Genomic DNA, 27,823 nt, shown 5'->3' on the forward strand with positions numbered 1-27,823 from the left:
ACAAAATTAATTTCTCCTCTCTTGTGTTATCCTTTAGGCTGGAACTACTACTGCAGATTGCCAACAAAATCCAAAATGGAGCTTTAACCTGTGAGGAAAAATTAACATTGGCCAGAAATACCCTGCAGGCCGTAAGTAGAGATGGCCAATACAGAGTTGGTTTTTAGTATTTTTGTCCACTGGAGGATAGATTCAGTATATATAATACATCATAAAAACAGAAAATACTAGTAATACTCAGCAGGTCTGGCAGCATCTGTGGAGAGAGAAACAGAGTTAACATTTCAGGTCTGTGACCTTTCATCAACTGGGAAAAGTTACAGATCAAACAGGTTTTGAGTAAGTGAAATGGGGGAGGGTGGGAAAAACAACAAAAGGGAAGGTCTCTGATAGCGTAGAGGGCAAGAGAGATTAAATGACAAAAGGTTTCATGGTTCATGGCTGAAGGGAGTGGTAATGGGACAAGTAAAGAAAAAAAAGATGTGTCTAGAGGAGGTGTGAATGGCAGTATCCTGAATAGCTGTTGTCCTAAAGAAAAGAAAAGGGAATGAGACAGACAAGAGGAAAAAACTCAGTCCGGCAAAGAAAAACAAAACAAAGTGAGGGCAGAGGTTATGATATAAAATTGTTGCAGTGTGTTGAGTCCAGAAGGCTCTAAAGTACCCTGTTGAAAGATGAGGTGCTATTCCGTGAGCTTGCATTGAGCTTCATAAGAACACTGTAGCAGGCCGAGGACAGAAAGGTCAGAGTGGGAGCAAGGTGGGGCATTACGTTGGCACGCAACTGGAAGCTTGGGGCCACGCTTGCGGACTAAAAGATGATGTTTTGCAAAAAGCTTACCCAGTCTGAATTTGGTCTCCCCAATGTTGAGAACACGTCGTAAGCAGCGAATGAGGATAGATTAATGTTAGAGTCATGACATTCAACATTGGTCAGTATGGAATAAACCATTATTTTCTCCCAATGATATGATTCACTAACAAATAAACTTCCCCAAATGAACATTTGACTGTCTAGTAAATCATGTTGCAGATGCATAGGCATAAATTGAATTTACTATATTTCAACCTTTTTTTTCCCCCAGGATGCTGCTCATTTAGAGTCAAGCCAGCAATTTCAATATGAAACCGAGGTGGTTATGTACATAGAAGAGTGTGAGCGATTAATACGACAGCTACAAATTGATGTGCAGATTCTCCGAGATGAGAAGTATTATCAGGTGGAACACATTGTTATGAGGTAACTTTCATCATGCATTTACTTGCACTGACACACACTCATTATTTTTATATTGATACACTGCAACTCCACTTATTAACAGCAGAAATTCAAATGGTTGGTTATGGATTGCTTATGTGCACATCAGAAATGCATACACATTCACTGGGATACAGTAAGGGACACACTTTCCACCACCACCTACCCATGTTGTTCAGTAATAAATGCAATTGTCATTTGTGGCCTTGTGCTTTTGATATTTCTTCAAATACTGCTGTTACAATCCACTGAACTAGTTAATTATGTTTGGCATAATTGCTATTTATTTGCTATTATCATTGTTTTAAACTGCAAAATATTGTTTAGTATTGTGTTTTTGTGTGTAATATATAGGAAAACAATTGCTAAAAGTTAATTTTTATGTTTTATTCTCATAAAGCATGCTACATAAAGCTTTCAGGTTGCAGTATGAAATTTACCCCACAGTATGGTAACACCTTGACCCTACTAAGCTACTGTTAAGTCAGGCATTTCTAAAGCTATAATGACTGGCTGTAGTCTGCTTTGTGAAAACTGAAGTGGCAAGGATGCCATATTAATTTTTCTGTGAAATTATGACCGTGAATATTCATATTAGCCCTGTAGCCAACTAATGAGAAGAGCACTTGGAGCTGTGTTCTTGTAGAAAGGACATTTTGTGCTTATTGAAGTACAGGATTGTCAGTGCAGGGGAATAGAAAAAATACTTCACTGCTACAGGCACTCCGTTCCAGTATTGAGTACTCCATGATTAATATCTTTGTAATCATACATGCCGCATAAATTTCTTCCTACTGTGTTTCAATAATATATTTTCAACCTCGAGTTAGCCCTACTGCAGCAGTGTGAATTTATCAATACCCCACACCAATGAACCTTGTGGCCTCTCTCAGATTGAAAAGTAATCCTAGCTTTGAGCTGCTCTTGTGGCTGTGTCTCCACCCAATAGGAACTAAATTGACACTGACCAAACATCTTTAAAGTAAGGCATTTAGAGTGAGATGAAGCAAGGTGGGAGGAGACACATGTGGAGCATAAACACTAGCATAGACCTGTTGGGTCGTGAGGCCTGTTTCTGTGCTATAAATTCTATTAACCAAAGGGAGAGACTTTTATCCCACAAGTTTCTCTTGGGTTTGAATCCAGGTTTAGGATTTGGGAGGAGAGTGCTAACCCATTGGGTCAACTCGGAAGTGCTACTTTGATTAGCAGAAGTCCATTCTTGAAGAGTGGCAAAAGGCTCTTTACATAGTGCAATGGAGGTATTAAAGCAAGTATGGGAAGGATTTCAATTGTACATTGCACCTTGAACGTGTGCCCTTCTGAAACATAGGTATGCACTTCGCTTGTGTGAGGTCCCAGGTGGGCGGCACAGTGATGCAGTGGTTAGCACCGCAGCCTCACAGCTCCAGGGACCCGGGTTCAATTCTGGGTACTGCCTGTGCGGAATTTGCAAGTTCTCCCTGTGACCGTGTGGGTTTTCACCGGGTGCTCCGGTTTCCTCCCACTGCCAAAGACTTGCAGGTGATAGGTAAATTGGCCATTATAAATTGCCCCTCGTGTAGGTAGGTGGTAGGGAATATGGGATTACTGTAGGGTTAGTATAAATGGGTAGTTCTTGGTTTGCGCAGACTCGGTGGGCCGAAGGGCCTGTTTCAGTACTGTATCTCTGAAATAAAAAAATAAAATGAGTTGTACGGTTGCGAGAGGGCTTGGCATCGGTGAACGGTAAATGTGGAACAGGCTGACAGACAACATTTTGTGGCATTCAATTTAGGGCAGTCTCCAAGTTATCATTGGGTAGATTACTTTAAACATGCCCTTGTCTTATTCAGTTGTTCCCAAGTTCTTCAGATAGTGCACACAGCTTTGAGCTCAGTTACTTCTGGAGAGGCTTCTCTGAAGTGCCAGATATGGTACCCTCCTTTTACTGACCTCGTGAATCTACAGATCTGTTTGGCCATCCGTCAGATAAAGGGCTAATGCTGCGCTATTCTATCACTTGCCCACAGTCTGTATTTTATTTCTTCACTTTGGGTTTCCTTTCACTTTGTGTTTTTCACTCCTTCCAACACTGCTGGATCCCCAACCTTGACTAAGGGTCACAAGTATCTAAAATCCATTTTGAAGCTTGATTTTTAAAAACGGAAGCAATGTTTAGCCCTATATTCAGCCAATTTATTTGGGACTTCTTGTCCACTTTTCCTTCTTCCTTGTTAGCCTTGGTCCTTACACAAAGCAGAAGCTAGCAGTTTAATTAAGTCAGTTCACTGCTTTGCTGGCTGGTTTTGCTCCGGCAATGTGGCACTAAAGCCTCAATTGTATCGAGAATGGAATATCTCCCCTATAATGTACTACATGATACAGGTGCTCAATATTACATTAAAGTTATTCAGGTGGTGGGATAGGGGGACATGAATTTAAAACAGGAAAAATGTCTTAACACAAAAACCAACAAAGCTTTTGTACTGCTGTACCAAGTTAGATAGTAGAATCAAAGATGATAGAGGCATTCAAGATACAGTTGAATGCGAAGCTGAATAAGTTGAAATGCTAGAAGGATGATCTTGATGGATTTAAAAATGATCTTTTCTGATCGTGGCTTATTTTTATCATATAGTAAATTGATCTGATTTTGTTGCCTTTTGTGATACTAAAATCAGTTATGTCATTGAAGATGTAATAACTTTATTTACATATTATGTATTAAGATTGTTTCGAATGTTGTAATATGAACATCATTACAAAAATCTTGTCTACGGAACTTTATATGCCCCGATAAGCCCTGTATTCGGAAAGCCTTGACCTCTTCAGCATGCTTTATCTCTTTATTCACAGAATTATTAAACTACAGGATGAGCTGGTGGCATTGAGGCTTGAATGCACAAACCTGTACAGAAAAGGACATTTCATCTCCTCCACAGAACACCTACAACCTTTGAACCTGACTGTCACCGACTTAACAACTGATGTCAGTTCAGGCACTTTGCACATCACCTCCCTCACAGGGTTTAAAAAACCCATGACAAGAGCAGAATTGGTTGCAATCTCTTCAACACAAGATGAAGGAAACCTGAGATTTGTGTATGAGCTTTTGGCTTGGGTGGAGGAAGTACAGGTACTGTACATTTCTTTGGCTAAACAAAAGTCAGAACTATGTGCTATACTTGTACAAGTTAAGGTTCCCATTGCTTTGAATTGTTGGTAAAAAGTTGTCAATCTCAATAGTTCCAGACCAGCAAGTTTTGTCGAGCTCTAATTCTGACTATTCTTATATCCTCTCATTCAGAATAACAGTAAATTTATTGTCTTTTTTATGCTATGTTCATACCACAACACTGTTTGAACACTTTGGACAGCATCCTTTGCTAAAATGCAATTTCATTTGCCCAAAATTCAGATTTATGCTTCCATGTAAAAATCCATGCTACATTGCTAAGGTTGCAAAGCAATATAATTCAGGCTACCCACTGTGCAATATAGCGTTTCGTTTCCAGCATCTAGTCTTGAAATTGCAAAGGAAAAATGGTGTTCCAATATTTTAGATATTTTCCCATTCCGGACTCTATAGTTAATAATAAGCATTGGACAAGCTCTATAGGAATCCCTGTGGTTGGTGTCAACCTTGAAAAGATACAGATAGTTTTCATGCTAGAAATAGACATCCTCTGAGCTTCACAGTAACATATCTAGTTGTAGCTTTGAAGAATGCAGTACTTGTAAAGTTAATTTTCCTTTTTTAAGTGTTTGTCTAGTGTTATCTGGCTCTCATTATGCTAACCCTGTTCCAGAATGATCCCAGTTGTCACCACATTAAGGTGTTTAGGGCTCAGTGTGACTAAAGTGCAGACAGTGATTTTCCGTCAGGGTGAAAATGTGCACATTAATTACAGATTTTCTGATGGTGCAAATGTGCATTGTTATGATAATTATTTTCATTTTCTTTTCACTCCAGTTAATGGTTTCCTGGTTTGGTGAGCTCACAGTTGCTTTTATATTGCGTTACGTACCTTGCTGCTGCTAACTTTTATTGTGCTAGTGTCTCACAACCAATGTGAGTACTCCAAAGCAACCTTGCAGATTTGCTAAGGCCAGGAAGACTCATGTTTGATCAAATTGGTGAATCACATATGTTTGTTTTGGGGTACTTTCGTTAGCATGAGATTCTCATATTGGGAGGCAACAGCACCACCACAGGCCCGTCACAATATAAAAAGCAGCTTTAAAACATGTCCAGCATTGGAATAGTGTGGAGCTGATGATGCATGGTTTGATCTTGCAGGTAAGACTTGACCGAGCTGAATGGGGCACTGACTTACCTAGTGTGGAGACACAGCTTGATACCCACAAGACAATCCACACTGCAGTGGAAGAACTGGAATCTAGTCTTAAAGAAGCTAAAATCTATGAAGTAAGTCTTTTCGCATGTTTATGTCTCAGTAATTTAGGTATTTGTGTTTTGCTACCATATGATTAATTCAAATCTCTGGATTAGCTGTCACTCATGTTGTAGTTATACAAATTTCTGCTTACTGTTATCTCCTGGGCAAGCTACTTGGCGTAGAGCTGCACAACGGTCCACCCTGACGAAGATGTGCTGCCACTTTATTACAAATTAACAACTTTGACGATGCTCTATAGAAAAGCCTGTCAGTAATGCCTTTCCCATCCTTCTTAAACAATCAGTTTGTATGAAAATTAATGACCTTGTAGGCAACGAAGAGGAAGAGTGAATAGTAAAAGAAAATGTGTTAATAGTTAAGGTAAATGTAGCATTAACTCCAGTTCAAAATTATTTATTGTCACATCAGATTTTCTTGGTTAATGTTAACGTTGAATGCTTACAGAATCTTGTACAAACTATCACCATATATATTTTTCTATTTCATTGATCAAATTAAATCCGTCACTGTTTTTGTTAAAATCTACATAGATTACTTCTGAAAACACTTTTTTTTTTACATTGAATTATCTTATCAGTGAAGTTTAAAAAAAGGGCATTTTTACCTTTTTTTTTTAAGAAAACAAGGTCTGCCCATCAGTGAAGTTTAAAAAAGGGCATTTTTATTTTACCTTTTTTAGAAAACAAGGTGTGCCCATGGCAGGCACTATTTCCTAGCCCAGACCATATGCAGGTAACGATGCTCCCAGGCCTCGATCAATGGAACAAAGGATCAAGTGATTGTTTCATTTGACCTCAGTATATTGATTGGTTTCTTATCAACCTTAAAGAAAGCCTGTTTTGTAAGTAAAGTATGTTTTAGCTAATTGAATGAGGAAATTGAATTCTTGACTTAAATGTCATGGGTACTTACAAACTTTTGATCGTGCCACAATTCCATTTGCTGAAAGGCTACTCTCAACCAACTATAATGTAGCAACAGGAAAAAGTCAGAAATAACAGCAGTAGGACTCGAATTTCTACCTTTTGATAATGGGAACATGGTTTAGGAACTATGTTGATATACAATTTGCAGATGTTTGTTTTTAAATTCCATACAACATTCCACTCTTTTCCCAACCACCTGACTCCAGAAGACATTAGAAAACTTACAGACTGGGCAGTTAAATGGCAAATGAACTTTAACATAGACAAATGTAAGGTAATGTACTTTGGTAGGAAAAACAATAACGTGTTTTTGTGGTGTTGGGGAATGAGCCCGGCCAGGTGGTTGAAGTTTCAGTAGGGGACTACTTTGGGAATAGTGATCACAATTCCGTAAGTTTTAGAATACTCATGGACAAAGACGAGAGTGGTCCTAAAGGAAGAGTGCTAAATTGGGGGAAGGCCAACTATACCAAAATTCGGCAGGAGCTGGGGAATGTAGATTGGGAGCAGCTGTTTGAAGGTAAATCTACATTTGATATGTTGGAGGCTTTTAAAGAGAGGTTGATTAGCGTGCTGGAGAGACATGTTCCTGTGAAAATGAGGGATAGAAATGGCAAGATTAGGGAACCATGGATGACAGGTGAAATTGTGAGACTAGCTAAGAGGAACAAGGAAGCATGCATAAGGTCTAGGCGGCTGAAGAAAGACGAAGCTTTGGAAGAATATCAGGAATGTAGGACCAATCAAACTAGGAATTAAGAGGGCTAAAAGGGGTCATGAAATATCTTTAGCAAACAGGGTTAAGGAAAATCCCAAAGCCTTTTATTCATATATAAGGAGCAAGAGAGTAACTAGAGAAAGGATTGGCCCACTCAAGGACAAAGGAGGAAAGTTATGCGTGGAGTCAGAGAAAATGGGTGAGATTCTAAACGAGTACTTTGCATCAGTATTCACCGAGGAGAGGGACATGACGGATGTTGAGGTTAGGGACAGATGTTTGATTACTCTAGGTCAAGTCGGCATAAGGAGGGAGGAAGTGTTGGGTATTCTAAAAGGCATTAAGATGGACAAGTCCCCAGGTCCGGATGGGATCTATCCCAGGTTACTGAGGGAAGCGAGAGAGGAAATAGCTGGGGCCTTAACAGATATCTTTGCAGCATCCTTAAACACGGGTGAGGTCCCGGAGGACTGGAGAATTGCTAATGTTGTCCCCTTGTTTAAGAAGGGTAGCAGGGATAATCCAGGTAATTATAGACCGGTGAGCCTGACGTCAGTGGTAGGGAAGCTGCTGGAGAAGATACTGAGGGATAAGATCTATTCCCATTTGGAAGAAAATGGGCTTATCAGTGATAGGCAACATGGTTTTGTGCAGGGAAGGTCATGTCTTACCAACTTAATAGAATTCTTTGAGGAAGTGACAAAGTTGATTGATGAGGGAAGGGCTGTAGATGTCATATACATGGACTTCAGTAAGGCGTTTGATAAGGTTCCCCATGGTAGGCTGATGGAGAAAGTGAAGTCGCATGGGGTCCAGGGTGTACTGGCTAGATGGATAAAGAACTGGCTGGGCAACAGGAGACAGAGAGTAGCAGTGGAAGGGAGTTTCTCAAAATGGAGACGTGTGACCAGTGGTGTTCCACAGGGATCCGTGCTGGGACCACTGTTGTTTGTGATATACATTAATGATTTGGAGGAAAGTATAGGTGGTCTGATTAGCAAGTTTGCAGACGACACTAAGATTGGTGGAGTAGCAGATAGTGAAGGGGACTGTCAGAGAATACAGCAGAATATAGATAGACTGGAGAGTTGGGCAGAGAAATGGCAGATGAAGTTCAATCAGGGTAAATGCGAGGTGATGCATTTTGGAAGATCCAATTCAAGAGTGAACTATACAGTAAATGGAAAAGTCCTGGGGAAAATTGATGTACAGAGAGATTTGGGTGTTCAGGTCCATTGTTCCCTGAAGGTGGCAACGCAGGTCAATAGAGTGGTCAAGAAGGCATACGGCATGCTTTCCTTCATCGGATGGGGTATTGAGTACAAGAGTTGGCAGGTCATGTTACAGTTGTATAGGACTTTGGTTCGGCCACATTTGGAATACTGCGTGCAGTTCTGGTCGCCACGTTACCAAAAGGATGTGGATGCTTTGGAGAGGATGTAGAGGAGGTTCACCAGGATGTTGCCTGGTATGGAGGGCACTAGCTATGAAGAGAGGTTGAGTAGATTAGGATTATTTTCATTAGAAAGACGGAGGTTGAAGGGGGACCTGATTGAGGTGTACAAAATCATGAGAGGTATAGACAGGGTGGATAGCAAGAAGCTTTTTCCCAGAGTGGGGGATTCAAATACTAGGGGTCACGAGTTCAAAGTGAGAGGGGAGAAGTTTAGGGGGGGATATGAGTGGAAAGTTCTTTACGCAGAGGGTGGTGGGTGCCTGGAACGCGTTGCCAGCGGAGGTGGCAGATGCGAGCACGATAGCGTCTTTTAAGATGTATCTAGACAGATACATGAATGGGCAGGAAGCAAAGAGATACAGACCCTTAGAAAATAGGCGACATGTTTAGGTAGAGGATCTGGATTGGCGCAGGCTTGGAGGGCCGAAGGGCCTGTTCCTGTGCTGTAATTTTCTTTGTTCTTTGTCACCTCCACCTTAGAAAATAGGAAACTGAATGGGGTGGAAGAGCAAAGGGTTCTAGGGATAATACAGGTAAACAGATCATTAAAAGCAACTTCACAGGTCAGCAAAGCAATTAAAAATGTTAACAAATCACTGGGATTTATTTCTAGGGTATACAATTCAAAAGTAGTGAAGTTATGTTAAACCTGTATCGGACCCAGATTAGGCTGCACTTACTGTACTGTACACAGTTCTGGTCTGCATACATTAAAGAGAATATAGAAGGACGGGTGAAAGTGCAAAAATGATTTGCAGAGTGGCACTGGAACAAAGAGATTACAGTTATTGGAAAAGATTGAACAGGTTGGACTTTTTTCTTTAGATAAGAAAAGTAAAAGAGACCCGATAGACATCTTTAAAATTATGAATGGGTTGGACAGGGTAGATATGGGAGAATTCAAAACTAGGGGCCATAAATAAAAGTAGTCACTAATAAGATCCAATGGGGAAATTAGAAATTTCTTTACTGAGAGTGATTGGAATATGGAACTCACTATCACAAGAAATGGTTGAGGAAAATAGCTTAGATGCATTCAAAAGGAAACTAGATGAGTGTGTTAGAGAAAAGGGAATAGAAAGATTTGCTGAAAGGCTGAGATGAGGCAGTTGGAATGGGAGGAGATGCTTGTGGAATATAAACACCAGCACAGTCTAGTTAGGCTTAATGATTTGTTTCTATGCTGACTATTCTATGTAATTCATGACCTTTCCTTATCTATAACAATAACATCTTGCACTTGTGTAATGTCTTTACTGTGTAAGTCATCCCTTGATGTTTTACAGAGAAATAATAAGAGGAATGTAGGGCAAACCATTGAAAGAGCGCTTAGGAAAAGCGACTGAAGGTTCAGTTGAAAAGATGGGACTGCCAAGGAATAGAACAACAACTTGTATTTAAATAGCATCTTTAATGTTATAAAACATCCCAGGATGCTTCACAGGAGCAGTATAAAGCAAAATTTAGCACAAAGCCACAAGATATTTGGACAGGTAGACAACAGCTTGTTCAAAGAAGTAGGTTTTAAGGAGCATCTTGAAGGAGGAAAGGGAGGTAGAGAGTTAGGGAGGGAAATCCAGAATTTGGGGCCTCGGCAGCTGAAGTCACGGCTGCTAATGATGGAGCAATTAAAATTGTGGATGCTGAAAAGGTCAGAATTAGATGAACGCAGATATCTGAGGGTTGTGGGCCTGGAGGATATTGGAGATAGGGAGGGGTGAGGCCATGGAGCAACTTGAAAATGAGGAGAATTTTAAAACCAGCGCAACTTAAAGATCTAACATCAATAGCTGGTCAAAGAAATAGGAAAAACATAGAATTACATAGAATCTGCAGCACAGAAACAGGCCATTTGGCTCAACCGGTCAATGCTGGTGTTTATACTCCACATCAGGCTCCTCCCACCCTCTATCTAACCTTATCAGCATAACCTTTTATCCCATTCTCCCTCAAGTCGAAATCCAATTTCCCCTTAAAGGCATCCATGATATTCACCTCAGCTGTTCCTTGTGGTAATGAGTTCCACATTCTAACCACTCTCTGGCTAAAGATGTTTCTTCTGAATTACCTATTGGATTTGTTAGTGACTGTCTTACAGAAACATCTTTTCTATGTCTACCCTATCAGACCCTTTCATATTCGAAAAAAAAAATCTAGTTAGATTACCCCTCAGTCTCTTTTCAAGAGAAAAATGCCCCAATTTGTTCAACATTTGCTGAACAATACAGGCTCTCATTCTGGAATCATCTTTGCAAATCTTTGTTACACCTTCACTAGTGCCTCTATATACTTTTTAGAATATGAAGTCCAAGATTTTATATAAGTTTAACACAATTTCTCTGCTTTTCAATTATATCGTTTGAGAACTGAACCCCAGTGCTTTGTTTGCTTTTTTTATGCCCTTATTAACCTGCGTTGCTACTTGTAGTGATTTGTGTATTTGTACTCCTAAATCCCTCTGCTTCTTTGCCGTTTGATTTTAGACTCTTATTCTCGAAGGAGTATGTGGCCTCCTTACTCTTCGCACCAAAATGTAATATCTCTCACTTATTGACATGGACTCAGGGACGAATGGCCTCCTTCTGTACTGTAATGACTCTATAACGTATCTGTATTGAGTTTACCAATTGCACACCAGTTTTGCAAGTTTATTAACATCGTCTTGTATTTTGTTGCACTCTTCCTCAGTATGAACAATAACCACCAATTTGATGTTATCTGCAAACTTTAAAATTATACTTCTGATTCCTGAGTCCAAATAATATATGTAAATGTTGAACTACAGTGACCCCAGCACCGATCCTGGTGGAACACTCTTTCCCAACTTTTGCCAGTCTGAGTAACTACCCCTAACACCTACTCTCTGTTGTACAGGAGGGCAGAGTGAGGGTATGAAAGGTAGAGAAGGGAATGTAAAACTGGAGGAAGTTGCATAGTTGGGAAGATGTGAGGCTGTGTTAGCATTTTAAGATGAGGTTGAGGATATTATGGATTCTTTGGGCAACAGGGAACCATTGTAGGAGTTAGTGAGTCAGAGGGACTTGCTGCAGGATAGAATGCAGGTGGGTGTGTTTTGGACAAGTTGGAATTTATGGAGCATGGACTATCGAAATACACAGGAAGATCTCTGAAGTAATGAACTCTAAAGGTGACAAAATCATGTTATACTTCCTTTGCAGCATGGAAAACTATTTGTGATTTCCTCTTCCAGTAACTCAATTCCAATAAATAATTCCTTACCTTACCCAGCTGAAAATTCAGCAAACTACATTTTTTATTCCCTAAAATGCCCTCCAGACAGTATTCTAATTTCTCAAAGAAAATCAACCTCTTTTTAAATTGATTTTATTTGGTCTGAGCTGGAACAATTCAGTACTTGTGAACGATTGCATTGAACTATATGTACTGTCACAATGTAAGTCTCACATTAGCTGGCTTACCTGAAAAGGAGTATCATGTGTTGACAGCCACTCAAACAAATAAGGGCTAGTCAACACCTGTACAGAACAGTTTCCTCAGATCACTCTGCAGCAGCTATGTGAAACCAGACTTCAGATGTCTATTTTTAAATTAAGCAAATCAGAGCTGGCAATGGGATTGGGGTTGGGACTCTCAGCAGAAAGTACAAGACACTTATCAGGCCAAAGTAAAGGCTTGTGAGAACAAGAAATAGGAGAAGTAGTACGCATACGGCCCCTTGAACCTTCCCCACCATTCAAGAAGTTCATGGCTGATCTACCTCAACTCCACCTTCCTGTCCTATCCCCATATTTCTTGATTCAGTCAGCCTACAGCCCAAGGAATAAATATTCCTGCCTTAGATTTCCATGCACAATGTTTTAGTAAGTTGCGTTTTCATCTTTTGTTATAAGTCAGAGAAGTAAAGAGTACTTTATTCAATATATGGTTCTTTATAACATGGTTTTAGTGGCTTTTAGGCTTAGAGAGCATCCTTGGGGACGCAAGTTCAAATCTTCAAATTCCACTTTTGCATTGCTGCGAACTGTGCTGTAAATGAATCTCTTTTTCTTGATATTCTTTCTTTTGGGCCTCCTTATCTCGAGAGACAATGGATACGCGCCTGGAGGTGGTCAGTGGTTTGTGAAGCAGCGCCTGGAGTGGCTATAAAGGCCAATTCTGGAGTGACAGGCTCTTCCACAGGTGCTGCAGAGAAATTTGTTTGTTGGGGCTGTTGCACAGTTGGCTCTCCCCTTGCGCCTCTGTCTTTTTTCCTGCCAACTACTAAGTCTCTTCGACTCGCCACAATTTATCCCTGTCTTTATGGCTGCCCGCCAGCTCTGGCGAATGCTGGCAACTGACTCCCACGACTTGTGATCAATGTCACACGATTTCATGTCGCGTTTGCAGACGTCTTTATAACGGAGACATGGATGGCCGGTGGGTCTGATACCAGTGGCGAGCTCGCTGTACAATGTGTCTTTGGGGATCCTGCCATCTTCCATGCGGCTCACATGGCCAAGCCATCTCAAGCGCCGCTGACTCAGTAGTGTGTATAAGCTGGGGGTGTTGGCCGCTTCAAGGACTTCTGTGTTGGAGATATAGTCCTGCCACCTGATGCCAAGTATTCTCCGAAGGCAGCGAAGATGGAATGAATTGAGACGTCGCTCTTGGCTGGCATACGTTGTCCAGGCCTCGCTGCCGTAGAGCAAGGTACTGAGGACACAGGCCTGATACACTCGGACTTTTGTGTTCCGTGTCAGTGCGCCATTTTCCCACACTCTCTTGGCCAGTCTGGACATAGCAGTGGAAGCCTTACCCATGCGCTTGTTGATTTCTGCATCTAGAGACAGGTTACTGGTGATAGTTGAGCCTAGGTAGGTGAACTCTTGAACCACTTCCAGAGCGTGGTCGCCAATATTGATGGATGGAGCATTTCTGACATCCTGCCCCATGATGTTCGTTTTCTTGAGGCTGATGGTTAGGCCAAATTCATTGCAGGCAGACGCAAACCTGTCGATGAGACTCTGCAGGCATTCTTCAGTGTGAGATGTTAAAGCAGCATCGTCAGCAAAGAGGAGTTCTCTGATGAGGACTTTCCGTACTTTGGACTTCGCTCTTAGACGGGCAAGGTTGAACAACCTGCCCCCTGATCTTGTGTGGAGGAAAATTCCTTCTTCAGAGGATTTGAACGCATGTGAAAGCAGCAGGGAGAAGAAAATCCCAAAAAGTGTGGGTGCGAGAACACAGCCCTGTTTCACACCACTCAGGATAGGAAAGGGCTCTGATGAGCCACCATGTTGAATTGTGCCTTTCATATTGTCATGGAATGAGGTGATGATACTTAGTAGCTTTGGTGGACATCCGATCTTTTCTAGTAGTCTGAAGAGACCACGTCTGCTGATGAGGTCAAAGGCTTTGGTGAGATCAATGAAAGCAATGTAGAGGGGCATCTGTTGTTCACGGCATTTCTCCTGTATCTGACGAAGGGAGAACAGCATGTCAATAGTCGATCTCTCTGCACGAAAGCCACACTGTGCCTCAGGGTAGACGCGCTCGGCCAGCTTCTGGAGCCTGTTCAGAGCGACTCGAGCAAAGACTTTCCCCACTATGCTGAGCAGGGAGATTCCACAGTAGTTGTTGCAGTCACCGCGGTCACCTTTGTTTTTATAGAGGGTGATGATGTTGGCATCACGCATGTCCTGGGGTACTGCTCCCTCGTCCCAGCACAGGCATAGCAGTTCATGTAGTGCTGAGAGTATAGCAGGCTTGGCACTCTTGATTATTTCAGGGGTAATGCTGTCCTTCCCAGGGGCTTTTCCGCTGGCTAGGGAATCAATGGCATCACTGAGTTCCGATTTGGTTGGCTGTATGTCCAGCTCATCCATGACTGGTAGAGGCTGGGCTGCATTGAGGGCAGTCTCAGTGACAGCATTCTCCCTGGAGTACAGTTCTAGGTAGTGCTCAACCCAGCGGTCCATCTGTTTGCGTTGGTCAGTGATTATGTCCCCCGATTTAGATTTGAGGGGGGTGATCTTCTTGATGGTTGGCCCAAGAGCTCTCTTCATGCCATCATACATTCCTCTGATGTTTCCGGTGTCTGAGGCCAGCTGAATATGGCTGCATAGGTGTTGCCAGTCGTCGTTTGCGCAACGCCTAGCTGTTCTTTGTGCAGTACTTCTGGCTGCTTTAAGTGCTGCGGATGTTAAATCGCTGGGGGCTTTCTTGTAGTTCAAAAGTGCAATGCGCTTAGCGGCTATGACAGGTTCCAGCTCTTCATTATGAGATTGAAACCAGTCTGCATTTCTCTTCGCACTTTTGCCGTAGGTGGTCAAAGCTGACTCATAGATGGCGTCTCTGATGTGGGCCCACTTGGTCTCAGCATCCCCTGTGGGAGTGTTTTGAAGGGCTGTTACAAGTGAATTTAGAAATTTTTGTAACAGCTGTGGGTGAGAAATTCTGCTCGTGTTGATGCGCGGGTGGCCCTTCTGCTTGGAATGATGCAACTTCTTTGGTCTGAGTCTAACCTTGCTGCACACCAGGGAGTGGTCGGTGTCGCAGTCCGCACTGTGGAAGCTGCGTGTGATTTGAACACTGTTTAAGGCAGCTGGCCTTGTGACAATGAGGTCTAGCTGGTGCCAACGACGTGATCTTGGGTGCCTCCATGAAACCTGGTGACAGGGTTTAAAGTGAAAGAACGAGTTGGTGATGCAGAGGTTATGATAGGTACACAACTCAAGCAGTCTCTGCCCGTTCTCATTCATCCTTCCAACGCCATAGCGCCCAAGGCAGGAGGGCCATAATTGTACAGAAACAGCAAAACCTTCATGACAACAATTTAATTACAGCAATTTGTTCTGTTTACAGGGCCAAATCTCTTCCAACTTCAAGACCAGTTATTCAGACACATTGAGTAAACTGGAAGCGCAATACATCAAACTATTGGTAAGTTAATCATATAAATCACTCAATTATTTCACTTCTAATGAGCAATAAAAGTACTACCCAGGGTATTAATAATTTGATAGCTTTCAGTACTTTCAGCAGGTAAGGTTTTCAGCTGCCCTAACCAAATCCTGTCTCCCAATAATGAAATAAAACAATGGTAGATGTGAACACAACATTTTTCACTGAAATGGCACATTATGACTTTTTGGTTAAAACTGAGCTAATTACTTTGTTGTGCATCTTCATTGAAACAAAGCAGACATATTTGTGCATCTCTGAAGATCTGTTACATTTGTATTTGTCCCAACCTACTTCTGCCAGCTAGAATTCTGCAGCACTTCAAAGACAATTTCTGCAGTAAACCAAACCAAATTTTGTGGCAAGAGAGTATAGATTCTACGGCATGTTGCCAAGCAGTCTGTACGTAGTTATATCTTTTTTAAAAATGGAACAGCAGCAATCTTAGAATTTTTTTTTAAAGCTCAAGTTTAAACGATTGCACTTGAACAAACTTATAGTACTAGGTGGAGCAGAGGAGCTAGCGGAGATAAAGCAGATACTTCAAGCAGCAAAAGGGAAACAAACTTGAAGCAGCCAGCTGGATGTACCCATAACCATCAGTCACCGCGTCCTACAACCAACCCAGACGCAGCCTACCTGCAGCCAGCCACCACCAGTAGAGGGGACAGCTCAGATTGTGTGAGCAGTAGCAGAGCAACAAAAATAGCAGGATTGGGAGGGAGAGCAGAGATTAAAGAAGCAAGCACAGAAGACACTAGAATCTGGAATGAGAGAAACCCAAGATTATAAAGTCTTTTTACAGCAAGCCTTTGTTGAATAATTAATTTTCATTTAGAACCTGAGACCTTTTATATTAAGTAAAGTTTACTGTAAAAGCCTACAGAATTATTCAGACTTCTCTTGTTCCTGATTCTCGTATTCCTTTTGCTCCTGTCACTGCTCCTGTTTCTGATGCCATGGCAGGAGCAAACTCTCTGGTAATTTCTAGGGCTGTTGAATTGGGAGACACTGAAGACTTTGATTTTAGTCTATTCCCAGAAAGTAGGTAGATAACTAATTTGATCAGATATAACCAATTTTGATTTTTCTGCACTATGGAAATCATGGGAAAGTAGGAGAAAAAATCATGTTGGTCCTTTTTTAGTCTCTTAATCCATTGTCTCAACATTTTGCTTATCTTGTGAAAATCTGGCAAGTCTTTTCATTTGTTTTCTTTCTGCTCCAATATAAAGAGTTCACCTCTGGACTGAGACTTGTGCCAGTGCCACTCTGCATCAGTCAAAAGAGGTGAACAACAGTGGCTGAAAACGTCTTTTCCCCATAAATACTGAAAACAGTATATTCTATATACAAAAGTTTATTATCTAAAAGCGTAAACGAAACTTTTATTCTGTGAATTAAAAATTTATTTGGCAGTCCTGGTAGTTTGATATAAATATTTCATCAGTGTCAAAAGCCAACATCTCTACAACAAGGGTTATACAATTAATTGGTAGACTTCATATTTTCTAGTTCCCTTCATAGTGTTGATCATTGACTAGAAGATACATTCTTTGTCGGTTAATCAATATGTAATGCTGTATGTTCTTATTCCTCAGGAAACATCAAGGCTGCGTATGAGACACCTGATCAGTTTGCACAGTTTTGTATCAAAAGTGACAATGGAGCTTATCTGGCTGAATGAAAAGGAGGAGGAAGAATTAGCTTATGACTGGAGTGACAAAAATACAAATATTTCTGCAAAGAAAGAATATTTCATTGTAGGTTTTATATTAGGAGTTTTATTGTATAGCCTCTTCAAGAAAGTTTCTTTGTCTCACTTCCCCCAACCCAATGCTTGGTTGTTTTTCTGTCTCCTCTCATTCCCTGGCAATGGTGTTGATGAAATAAAGAAAGTTGAGAGTTTGTTCATTGGGGTGAACTGTTCCTGTGTATAGTTTCTATTTTCCATCAACTCTTTAATGTTGGCTTGGCAAGTGTTTCCATGAGCAAACCCAGCCATGATATAGCGTTGGGGATTGTAGTCTTTTAAATTAGAAACTGACTCTAAATGCATTACTTTGGGCGTGTTAATCTGGGCTGACAGCGCCAGGAGTGGATCAAAAAGTTGGGATGGGGCTATTCACTGACCTCAAGGATGCACTGTTTGTTGCCAGTGGGGAAGGAGAATTATTGGAGCCAAGCTTATGGGAAGTTTGTGATTTGCACAATGTTTACACAGACACAGGTGCACCAAATTTATTGTAATATAAATGTATTCACAAAGCTAAAGTGATGAATTGCAATTGCAACTTTAAACCTTCCTAGTCATTTTAGCGCTATTATTCCATTGCACTGCAGAGCTCGTACTATCATTGCCTTGATAGTTTAACTGCAGTCTTGAAATCAAAGACTACTTTCATAACATTTACTAATTTTTGTGGCAATCTTAAATATCAGAAAAAAATGCTGTCCAATATGTTGAATTGTGTCTCCTGCAAGCTGATTCTGACATAAGGCTGAGATTTTTTAGGTAGACACATTTCCTTTGTTTCATACTAAGTGGGTTAATGGGTGCACACAGGTTTGGATTTGAATCCTCTTGTGATGAAGTTGTGAAGCTGAAGCCACCTGAAGAATTACTAAGCATAAAAAGTCCTGCATTTATATAACATCTATCATGACCACCAGACATCCCAAAGCTCTTTACAGCCAATGAAGTACTTTTTGAAGTGTAGCCATTGTTGTAATGTAGAAAATGCAGCAATCAATTTGCACACAGCAAACTCTCAAACTGCAATGTGAAAACGACCAGATAATCTGTTTTAGTGATGTTGATTGAGGGATAAATATTGGCTAGGAAAACGTTTTATGTCTCATCCAAAAGATTGCACCTCTGACAGTGCAGCACTCCCTCAGTACTGCATGGGAATGTCAACCTAGATTGTTGTGCCGCAACCCACACCCTTTCTGACTCGGAGGCAAGTGTGCTACCAACTGAGTCATGGCTGACACATGTAAAGAGGTGGTAGGTTCCCCATCCCAAGATAGCAATCGTGGGTGAGTTTCGGGATGAATATAGCGTTTGGTTCAGGAAGACAAAAAAAACAAATGACTGAAACTTGCCGATGAATTGAAATTTTTTTAACAAGTGCTGATGTGATTGCGCTATGCCAGTTTAGGTCCAATCAATTCTGTGAAAAGTAGAAAGATTAAACTGAGGTAACAGATTGCAATCCTCTAATTGACTAATTCTACCAGTTCACTTAATCTGAGCACTAGAGCATATTAGTGAGCAAAACTATTAACCATCTCTCTGCTGAATAAATAGCATAACAAAAGTATTAACTTTTACATTTGTAAAATAGTGAGTAGTTGAAAAACTAACAGGTAATTTGCAATGTGTCTTTAAAATACTACTTTTGTGAACCAACAAACAAGTGTTTGTCGGCATTAATTATATCAGCAGAGATTTACAATCAGGCAGAATTTTCATCCTCATATGGGGGTGAATACGGAGGCAGGCGGGCAGTTTGTGGCCGGTTTGCCAGCACCATCTGCCTCCAGGTCATTTTCCCCAGAGGCGAGAACGGGGGTGGAAGGGTGACCTGCCTGAAAGTGGTGGGTAGTAATTAGGCTAAGTAAAAGGCCAGTTAGGGCCAATTATCAGAAGCCAGTCAGTCTACACGACCTTGATTATAAATTCCAAGATTCTGTTCTAATCTTTGCTACTGACAGTTGTAGATATTTTTTGTTCCTACAGAGTTGTTTGTGCTCTGTCTCTATGAATTTCAATAATTGATGTGATCATTAAAATAATTGCGTGAAGACTGGTTAAAAATAACTCTCATTGTATCTCCTCTAGGAACTGAAGGAAGAACTGGAGCAGAAACAGAAGGTTATCAAGTCCCACCAGGAGACGGGAGAACATCTTTCATTGGAGAATCATCCAGCCAGGCAAACAGTTGAGGTAATTTGTTCTGTTAATATATAAAGTTTGACAAATCATTATTGAAATCTGATTTCATGACAGAAGTAAGTCTGAATTATAACTGACTCTGTTGTTCAACTCATTATGCAGTTAAGTTGTTCTGAGAGTATCAACAGCAGATTCAATCATGCTTAGTTTTTAAAAAAATTTAATTGTACCTTCCTGAACTTCCTCCCGAGGAACTGTTTAAGCCACATTTTCACCATTTGCATTCATTTGCTGCTCATTGAGTGTCTGGGATTTACCAAATCTCTGCCAGCATATCAGATAGGAGTGCTAAATTTTGGCAGGACTCATTTTGCTCACTGAAGATGCATCATCTGTTAATTGATCGGGAACAGTGTTAATTCTTAGACAAAAAAGTCAGTGACCGTGCTTTATATGACTAACAACATTATAAAGTTGTGGAGAAAAGACATGCAGGGATGGGAAATTTTGTAGTTTATTTTAGATCATTCCTACTAAAGGGGTTAAAAATAGGAATAAATTATTTTTGGCATTTTTTTGTAACTTTCCAATAATGGATATTAGCAAATAGAAAATTAAAAGACATTTTACCACGATATTCCCCAGTTGTAAAGGACAAATGTTTTAAGTTTAATGCAGAACTTCTAGTCTTCATAGTTACAAAACCTTGCATTTAATTCCTTTGGCTACATAATATATATATAGGTGCATAACATTTTCTGTAGAATTGGGGGATGAGAGGGTACTTTCTGAGCAAAAATGAGAAGAGCACTTTTTAAAAAAAAAAAAGTTGCAGAGCATAAATATTCAAAATTTGTACTTTACAAAGATATTGAAATGCAGTTAAAAGAAACTAAGTAATAGTAGACAGAGTTACATAAGATCCATTAATACCCAGTTTGTCTCAGTTGGTAGCATTCTTGTCTGAGTCAGATGATAAGTTTAAGAGGTACTCCAGGACTTGGACAGATAATCTAGGTTGTCATTTTAGTGCACTATATGCTGCATTGTTAGATACATAATGTTTCAAATGAGGTATGCTATCCAACAATGCTGCACTCCCTCCTTAAATATCCCTTAGATATCCTAACATTCCATCCTCAGTCAGCACTGGAAAAAAACAGGCTGGCTGGTTATTCTTCATGTTTGCTGTTTGTGGAACCTTGCAGTGTCCAATTGGCTGCCATGTTTGCTGCTTAACTGTAGTGACAGCATTTCAAAAAGTAATTTATTAGTTGTGTATTGCTTTGAGATGGCCTAAAGATGTGATAAGGAACCATGTTATAATTTCTGTTGGGGAAGGTTCAGTTAATCAGAATGATAAATGCATGTGCATTCTTGTCTAATGTAATAACAAATGGTGCAGTCTGTTAATACTGTGCGATAGGTACATCACAAAAGTACTGAAAGTACTATTCACATTCTGACTAAATTGCTTTTTGTCATTTCCAAGGCGTACAGTGCAGCACTTCAGACACAATGGCACTGGATCAAACAGCTGTGTTGCTGTGTGGAACAACATGTGAAAGATAATACTGTGTACTTTCAGGTGAGACAGAATTCTAAAGTTACAATAGACATATTGGCCGGAATTTTACGTCGCCCCAGCGGGTCGGATGGTGGTGTGGGGGCGGCGTAAAATTGAGTGGCAGGCTCAGAGAGGCCTATCTGCCCCGATTCCGCCTCCGACCAAGTTTATGGAGGTCTGGCGGGTGGGGGGTGCGGGGTCTGGGAAACGGCCCGCCTGCCCGAGGCCAATCAGGACCCTTAAGTGGCCGCTTAAGGGCCCTCGTCCACCTCCACAGGTATTTTACACGTGACAAGCGGGTGTGCCGAGGACGTGAAAGCTGTAGCTGCTGGTCTTTCTGCACCCTGGGGGTGGGGGGGGTTGGGGGGCATGGCAGTTGGGCCCAGGGTGCCGGATTGAGGGCCGCCCCCCTCCCCCCGAGCGACCATCCTAGCCTCACCTGGGCACGACCAATTCCTCTGGTGAGGCAACCCAAACTTACCTTCAGTCCCGGCTCCTTGGTATCCTCCTCGGTTGGCTGGGCTGCAGTCCCAGCAGTGGCCACCGCTCCCGCTGCTGAGACTAAGAGCTACTGGCCTGCTCATTGGCCGGCAGCTCACTGAGGCGGGACCTTCTCCCTCAAGTGGGTGGAAGTCCCGCCTCGGGCCAATTAAAGCCTGGGGATCTGTAAAATACGGGACGGCTCCCCAGGCTGGGCGGAAGCGAGTTTGCCACCAACATTTATGTCGGAGTCCGGCTCCTGTCCGCCCACTGTAAAATTCCGGCCAGTAACTACTGAGCGCAGTTTGCACAAATAGTGTCCTAATTGAGGTAAATTATGTACTGATTACTAAAATATTTGAGCTGTTGTGTTTAAACTAAGGAGGGTAATTATATGGGTCCATGTTACTGGTGAGGGTTACTGGTCAGCAACACATGTTGGAAGTGCAGGAGATCTGTCTCCGATTTCTCAACAATTTCAGCCATGAAGTTCCCCGCTGACAGTGTGGACTTATAAAATTGACTGCTCATGGTGGTAAATTACAGTGAGCTTTCAGCAAACAAGAACAGGGAGCTACTTGCAAGATCTCAGCCATTGCTGAATCCAACTTGGCAGCAATCTTGCTAAGTAACTATAGGAGAATATTACTTTGGTTACTATGTGCAAGGATATTGTGAAGTGAATTGTAAAAGGTTATATTTATAATGTTGCTACACATGGTGACCAGAGTAATTCTGTTCCCCACACAAGACTATAGTGGTGGCTTTGTACAGCTCTTTCCTAAGTATTAGCAGCATGAATTTAGTGTCTTCAGGAGGGGAGAAAGAGGCCTGCTGTGTTGTTGCTGTCTTGCTTTTTTTTCTTAGATATTTTTCTGATATTTTTACTGGGCTGGGTCTTTCTACCTCTATTGTCTTTTCTCTGCTAGTTTTTAAATTATAATTCTTTAAATTTTTCTTTCCTTTCATTCTTTATCATTTCTTCCTTCGAATCCCAAGCACCTTAGCCTCTGAGACTAGCAAACCCTGGATCACAAACAAAAGTCAGTGATTCTCTTCAAAAATATATCTACTCATGTTTTCTCTGAATCTCAGCATATCTTCCATTGGCACTAGTAGCTTGTATATCAGAGATGATTTCTTTTCTCACCACTTCTCTCCTCTCCTCTCCTGAACATGTTGACTGCTTGCAGTGATTTTGTTTCATCAATGCTGGTATTCGTCATATACCTCAACTAAATAGTCATTGTTTATCTATGAGCCTATACAATGAGTGTTGTTAAACTGTGACCTTTCATCAGGATCAGTGACCTGAAATGTTAACTCTGCTTCTCTGTCCACAGATGCTGCCAGACCTGCTGAGTATTTCCAGCATTTCTTGTTTTTGTTTGATTTCCAGCATCTGCAGTATTGTCCTTTTATATTATTAGGCATTTAACTTATTGTTAGGTACAGTTTAAATTTTTTTTCATATATCTTCATCTCCCATTTACAGGCTGTTTGCAACAATGCAGTTTAAACTGAGATGGACAGAATGAATCCTTCATACTTTGCATTATTTGTTCAGTTGTAGGCTCAATTTGATTGGGCACAGCTGAATATTACAATTATTTCCCTTTTCTCCAAGATCCAGCATTTCACTAAGGCCACTAGATGAAGCAGTAGTTAAAGAACTCATTAAATTTGCCCGACTGAGACTAATGAATTTGTGACAGACAACCTGATATAGAAACTCATTTTCAACAGTTTGAATTTCTACAGTACTAATGCATATCTGCCCACCTTACTATAGATGTTTGAGAAAATTGTGTCTTGTGTTTTATCCACTAAGATAAATATTTGTGTGTTCCTGCTGCCTTGCAGTTTTTAAGTGATAGTAAAGAAGCAGAACAGTATTTACGGAACCTGCAGGAGACAATAAAGAGAAAATATAAGTGCGACCGGACCAGTGGTCTGTCAAAACTGGAGGATCTACTGCAAGATTCCATGGTATGGACAGAGTCATGCATGTTGGAGATGAATATGAATCTAGCCTTTTGATAATTATCTTGCTTGAGAAATATGTGGAACTGAGCCTCATGGAAGATTGCCATTTATCCAAAAACATTCACAGAAGGGCCTGAATTAAGCTATTAGCAATAAGTGAACCTAATGCCCAATTTTGAACTTCGGCATCTCAAGATGCCTTGCACATTACAAGCTGCCATGTGTAAGTTCCTCCCAACATGGCAGATATCAGTTGTATGGCACAAGAGAAAACTCTGCGCTGACAGTTGCCCGGACATATTACTTGGAAGCTAGGTATAAAAGTATGCATTTAAATATCCAGGGCTCAGTGTCTACCATAATTGGGTTGGAGAGGGGCAAACAGCTGCTTTGAAGTTCCAACCCTCCATCTGGTGAAACAGCCATTTAATGAGTTGTCCATGCTGTGGTCAGGAAGAGGGAATTAGTGTAACCACGCATTTAATAGTTGTGCTACCCACCATGCAACTTAGGAACAGCTCCAGGTACATAATAAAGGCTTAAACCCATTCTCATCAGCTGTTTAGCAACCAGCTAGTGACTACCCTCTTCATGTACGGTAATTGGGGCTTTTTGAGGTCATGTGATAAAATATTATGCCTGGGTATGAGTAGTTAGAAACCTTTGTGGCAGGTTTGGTTACCTGATACTGGAGCAGGGCCAGGTCTATGGTACTTCAAGGTTAATGGTTTACTATCTAGCTTGATTCAGGAATAGCATTTACAAGAATGGTAGACCAGTGCCCTAATGAGTAGCTCAACAAGGAGTGGTAAGCTTACTAGTGCTTTACTTTTTATCCAGTTAAACTCCATCAGAACCTCTGTGCATTTAGAGGCTGCCTAGCCTTTGCCAACCTGTATCTAAGTGAAGTGCATCTCTACAGGAAGAGTCGACACTCCAAGTTAGTCAAATAGAAGATTGATTTCTGAGGTTTTGTCTGGAGGTTCGTAAACAGTGCAGAAAGCTTCCATACATGCCAGATGCTCAGATAATTAAAGAAAATATGGAAATTTCTCCTACATTTGTAACATACAGCTGGAGGGATCATTTTGCCAGCCATATTTTTGTTGGGATAGGAAGCCTATGATCAAGTGCACTGTACTTTTTTTGATCTCGCTAAAATGACTGGTTTAATGCTAGTGCACTTTACCTACTCAGTACATTTGATGTTTATCTATAACAATACAAATGAGCTTGTGGATTAATCTATAAATTATTTTGCTATCATTTCAAGTTCTAAAAGTTTAGATTCTTGTGAGAACTTACAATTGAACCCCTTTCATTTAACAGTGGAATTCAGGCTTGTTTTCTTTGTGTATTGTATCAGCATGCCCTCTAGAGGACAAAGAAAATAAATGGCTTTGTGAAAATCTGTAACCTTGGATATCATCTTAGAATTGAAATCCAGCTTTTAAATCTATTTTGAAGTGTAGATGATATTTTGATGATTGTAGCTGGTATTTGAAGAAAATATCTAATTTTCTGTTTGTTAAATGAGATTACTGTTGTAATTTTGACTGTGTTGTCTCAGGAAGTTTTTAACCTGTTTTATTTCAGCAGAGTGTTAGTGACTGTTTATTCCATATGCAAATCTTCCCATTTAGCAGCTTAAATTTGCTTACTTAGTGTAAGTTATCAAGTTAAATATTGTGGGTTTTGACTGTAACTTTATTTGAAGGATGAAAAGGAGCAGCTGATCAAGTACAAAAGTTCTATCGCAAGTCTTGTTGGAAGAGCAAAAACAATTGTTCAGCTGAAACCAAGAAATCCTGATAACGCTCTAAAAGTCACTATCCCGATCAAGGCTATCTGTGACTACAGGCAGATTGAGGTATGAGCTCTGCTCCTGTTCTTGATAAAAGATCGGAAAGGGAACAAAATACTGAGTTACTTTTAGCAATGTGTAGAGAGCAGTATTAAAATGTGTTAAATACAGTCTCCATATTTAGCCTTGGATGGCTTGCACCTAGAATTGGCACTGACATCTTGTTCTTGTACTATCATAAGTTTTCAGTATGTAGTGTTTTATTAAGTAAGAAATTTAATGAATTTTGCAAACAATTTTTTTATCCCTATTCCCTCCCCCCACCCCCCACTGCCCTGTCTCCGTTATTTTCTCATGGGAGCGCTTGGCACCATGCAGCATCCATCAACTGGGAAGGTTAAAGGGTCTGGGCCGCAGTCTACACTCCATAACCACTGTCAATGTCACTTCGGGATTGGCCAACAGGAGGTACGTTTTCAATGGGGTCATCCAACCATGCCAATGTTTCCCTCCATCAGAGATGGTGCATTGCACCTTGCAAGACAATTATATAAAATCAATTTGGAAAAATTGCTTCCACGCAATGCTATATGTGCTTTAATAATTGCCACTATTCAAAACCCATGTCCATTTGCTTGAGGAGCAGACTTTCTACTTAATCAAAATAAATTTCTGAATCACTCAAATGAGCAGTAACATAAGAATCCTAATTTTGTGGCAGAATTTGGCACTAATTTTATTTTGTCACATGTCTCATTCCTTATTATCCCCAAAAGATTAAGTAGCTACTGTGTAAATGTCTGGAAGCTTACAATTAGTAAATCGTGGGTTGCCCATGATTTTTAATGTTCCATTGCGTCCGCACCATAGAGCACTGGATCCCTCCCAACGCTTCGCGTTCATTATTTATGCACAAATTCTTCTCGCAGGCCATCAACCAGCACAGTATGCACAAAACCATTCAACCGAGTGAGTGAAGAAGCTAAAATGTAGTTGTTTCATTTCCATTTAAGTTAATGGGCCACCTTGTAAGCCTGAGTGGGCTTCTGCTGATACCATGATAAAATGAAATCTTGAAATATAGGAAAAAGTACTAGAGTTATGACTTTGTAATTATTAACAGATCACTGTCTGTAAGAATGATGAGTGTGTTCTTGAGGATAACTCTCATCGAACCAAGTGGAAGGTTATTAGTCCCCACCGGGAATGAGGCAATGGTTCCATCTGTCTGTTTCAGTATCCCTGCACCCAACCAGGAAGCCATCGACACCAGTAGCAGGTGAAGAACATTTCATTACTATGTTGCAATGTTTATATAGTTTTCTTGAACATGGCATCTTATTGCAGAATACAATCAACTAATTGATTGAAGTCATGTAAAAAAAAAATGAGATCTGAACTTATTTATAAAATCAATTTAAAATGTTTGTATTCAACAATAATGTATTGTTCTCTATCAAAATTTTATAAATTGACCTCTTATATAGGTACCAAAGGATTCATGTTACAGTAAATGATATATTTCTGATAAATTTCAGATCTGTTCTGAATGCTATCCTAAAGAGCATATTTACAGAAGATTTGTTACAGTTGTGACACTTGTGTATTCGTGAAAAATTACTACGTCTAATTTGAATGACAAATGACTTTGATGTCCATTTTAAGTTAATAATGACCTAATAGGTTGTTCATTGGGCCAAGTCATGAAGGATCCATTCTGCTTGGGTATTACATCTGTGGTGTTATAACTAGAGTGTATCACTGATGAAGTTGTATTTTGATGATTATCATCATCCTAATTCCTTGAATTGAAAGTTGACCCTCTTTCTACCTTTGTTTTATACTAGATAAAATCTACTTTTTAAAAACTTGGGCCATTTTGTTAAAAAAAAAAAATTCTGTTATGGGTCTGCCTTTGGAATCCCATGTTTCAACTATTTTAGGGAAATGTATACGAGTGAGAAGTTTAAGTGGATGCTAATGCCACACAGGCATCAGTATGATCTTCTCCTGCCATGTATAAAATTTAGGATTGTTTCTAGTTTGATTTTATATTCTTAGTTCTCTCTAATAATGTGTTTCAGAATTGAACAAATGTATCAGAATGTTATGGCTTTGTGGCATCAGCTGCACATTAACATGAAAAGTGTTGTGTCCTGGAACTATCTTGTGAAAGACATTGAAACTATTCACTCCTGGAACAAAGAAACCGTATGTATCCACTGCGTTGCTAAAATATTGTTGTCAAGGGTTATTGAAATGGTACAAACCTATAGCTGTGCTGTGTAATTAACAGAATAATATAATTATTACGATCGAGGTGGGAGGAGTGCACTGTTCATTATAGTCCCACTTCTCCACAAGTCACAACATATATTTAAATTTTCCCACTTACCGATGA

At 40.5% G+C, this 27,823-nt stretch overlaps 1 protein-coding gene across 1 annotated transcript in view; it reads left to right on the forward strand.

The window, feature by feature from the left end:
* Window positions 1-27,823, forward strand: part of LOC137347131 (microtubule-actin cross-linking factor 1-like) — a 441,060-nt gene that overhangs the window by 135,187 nt on the left and 278,050 nt on the right. Inside the window, 13 exon segments of the mRNA XM_068011260.1 lie at window positions 38-131; window positions 1,085-1,239; window positions 4,096-4,375; window positions 5,540-5,668; window positions 15,586-15,663; window positions 17,286-17,447; window positions 19,532-19,636; window positions 21,078-21,173; window positions 23,496-23,621; window positions 25,336-25,488; window positions 26,546-26,617; window positions 26,619-26,701; window positions 27,507-27,633. Of these exon segments, the coding sequence (XP_067867361.1) occupies window positions 38-131; window positions 1,085-1,239; window positions 4,096-4,375; window positions 5,540-5,668; window positions 15,586-15,663; window positions 17,286-17,447; window positions 19,532-19,636; window positions 21,078-21,173; window positions 23,496-23,621; window positions 25,336-25,488; window positions 26,546-26,617; window positions 26,619-26,701; window positions 27,507-27,633 (1,660 nt within the window).

The sequence above is a fragment of the Heterodontus francisci genome, chromosome 31 (genome assembly GCF_036365525.1).
Source record: "Heterodontus francisci isolate sHetFra1 chromosome 31, sHetFra1.hap1, whole genome shotgun sequence".
NCBI classification, from domain to species: domain Eukaryota; kingdom Metazoa; phylum Chordata; class Chondrichthyes; order Heterodontiformes; family Heterodontidae; genus Heterodontus; species Heterodontus francisci.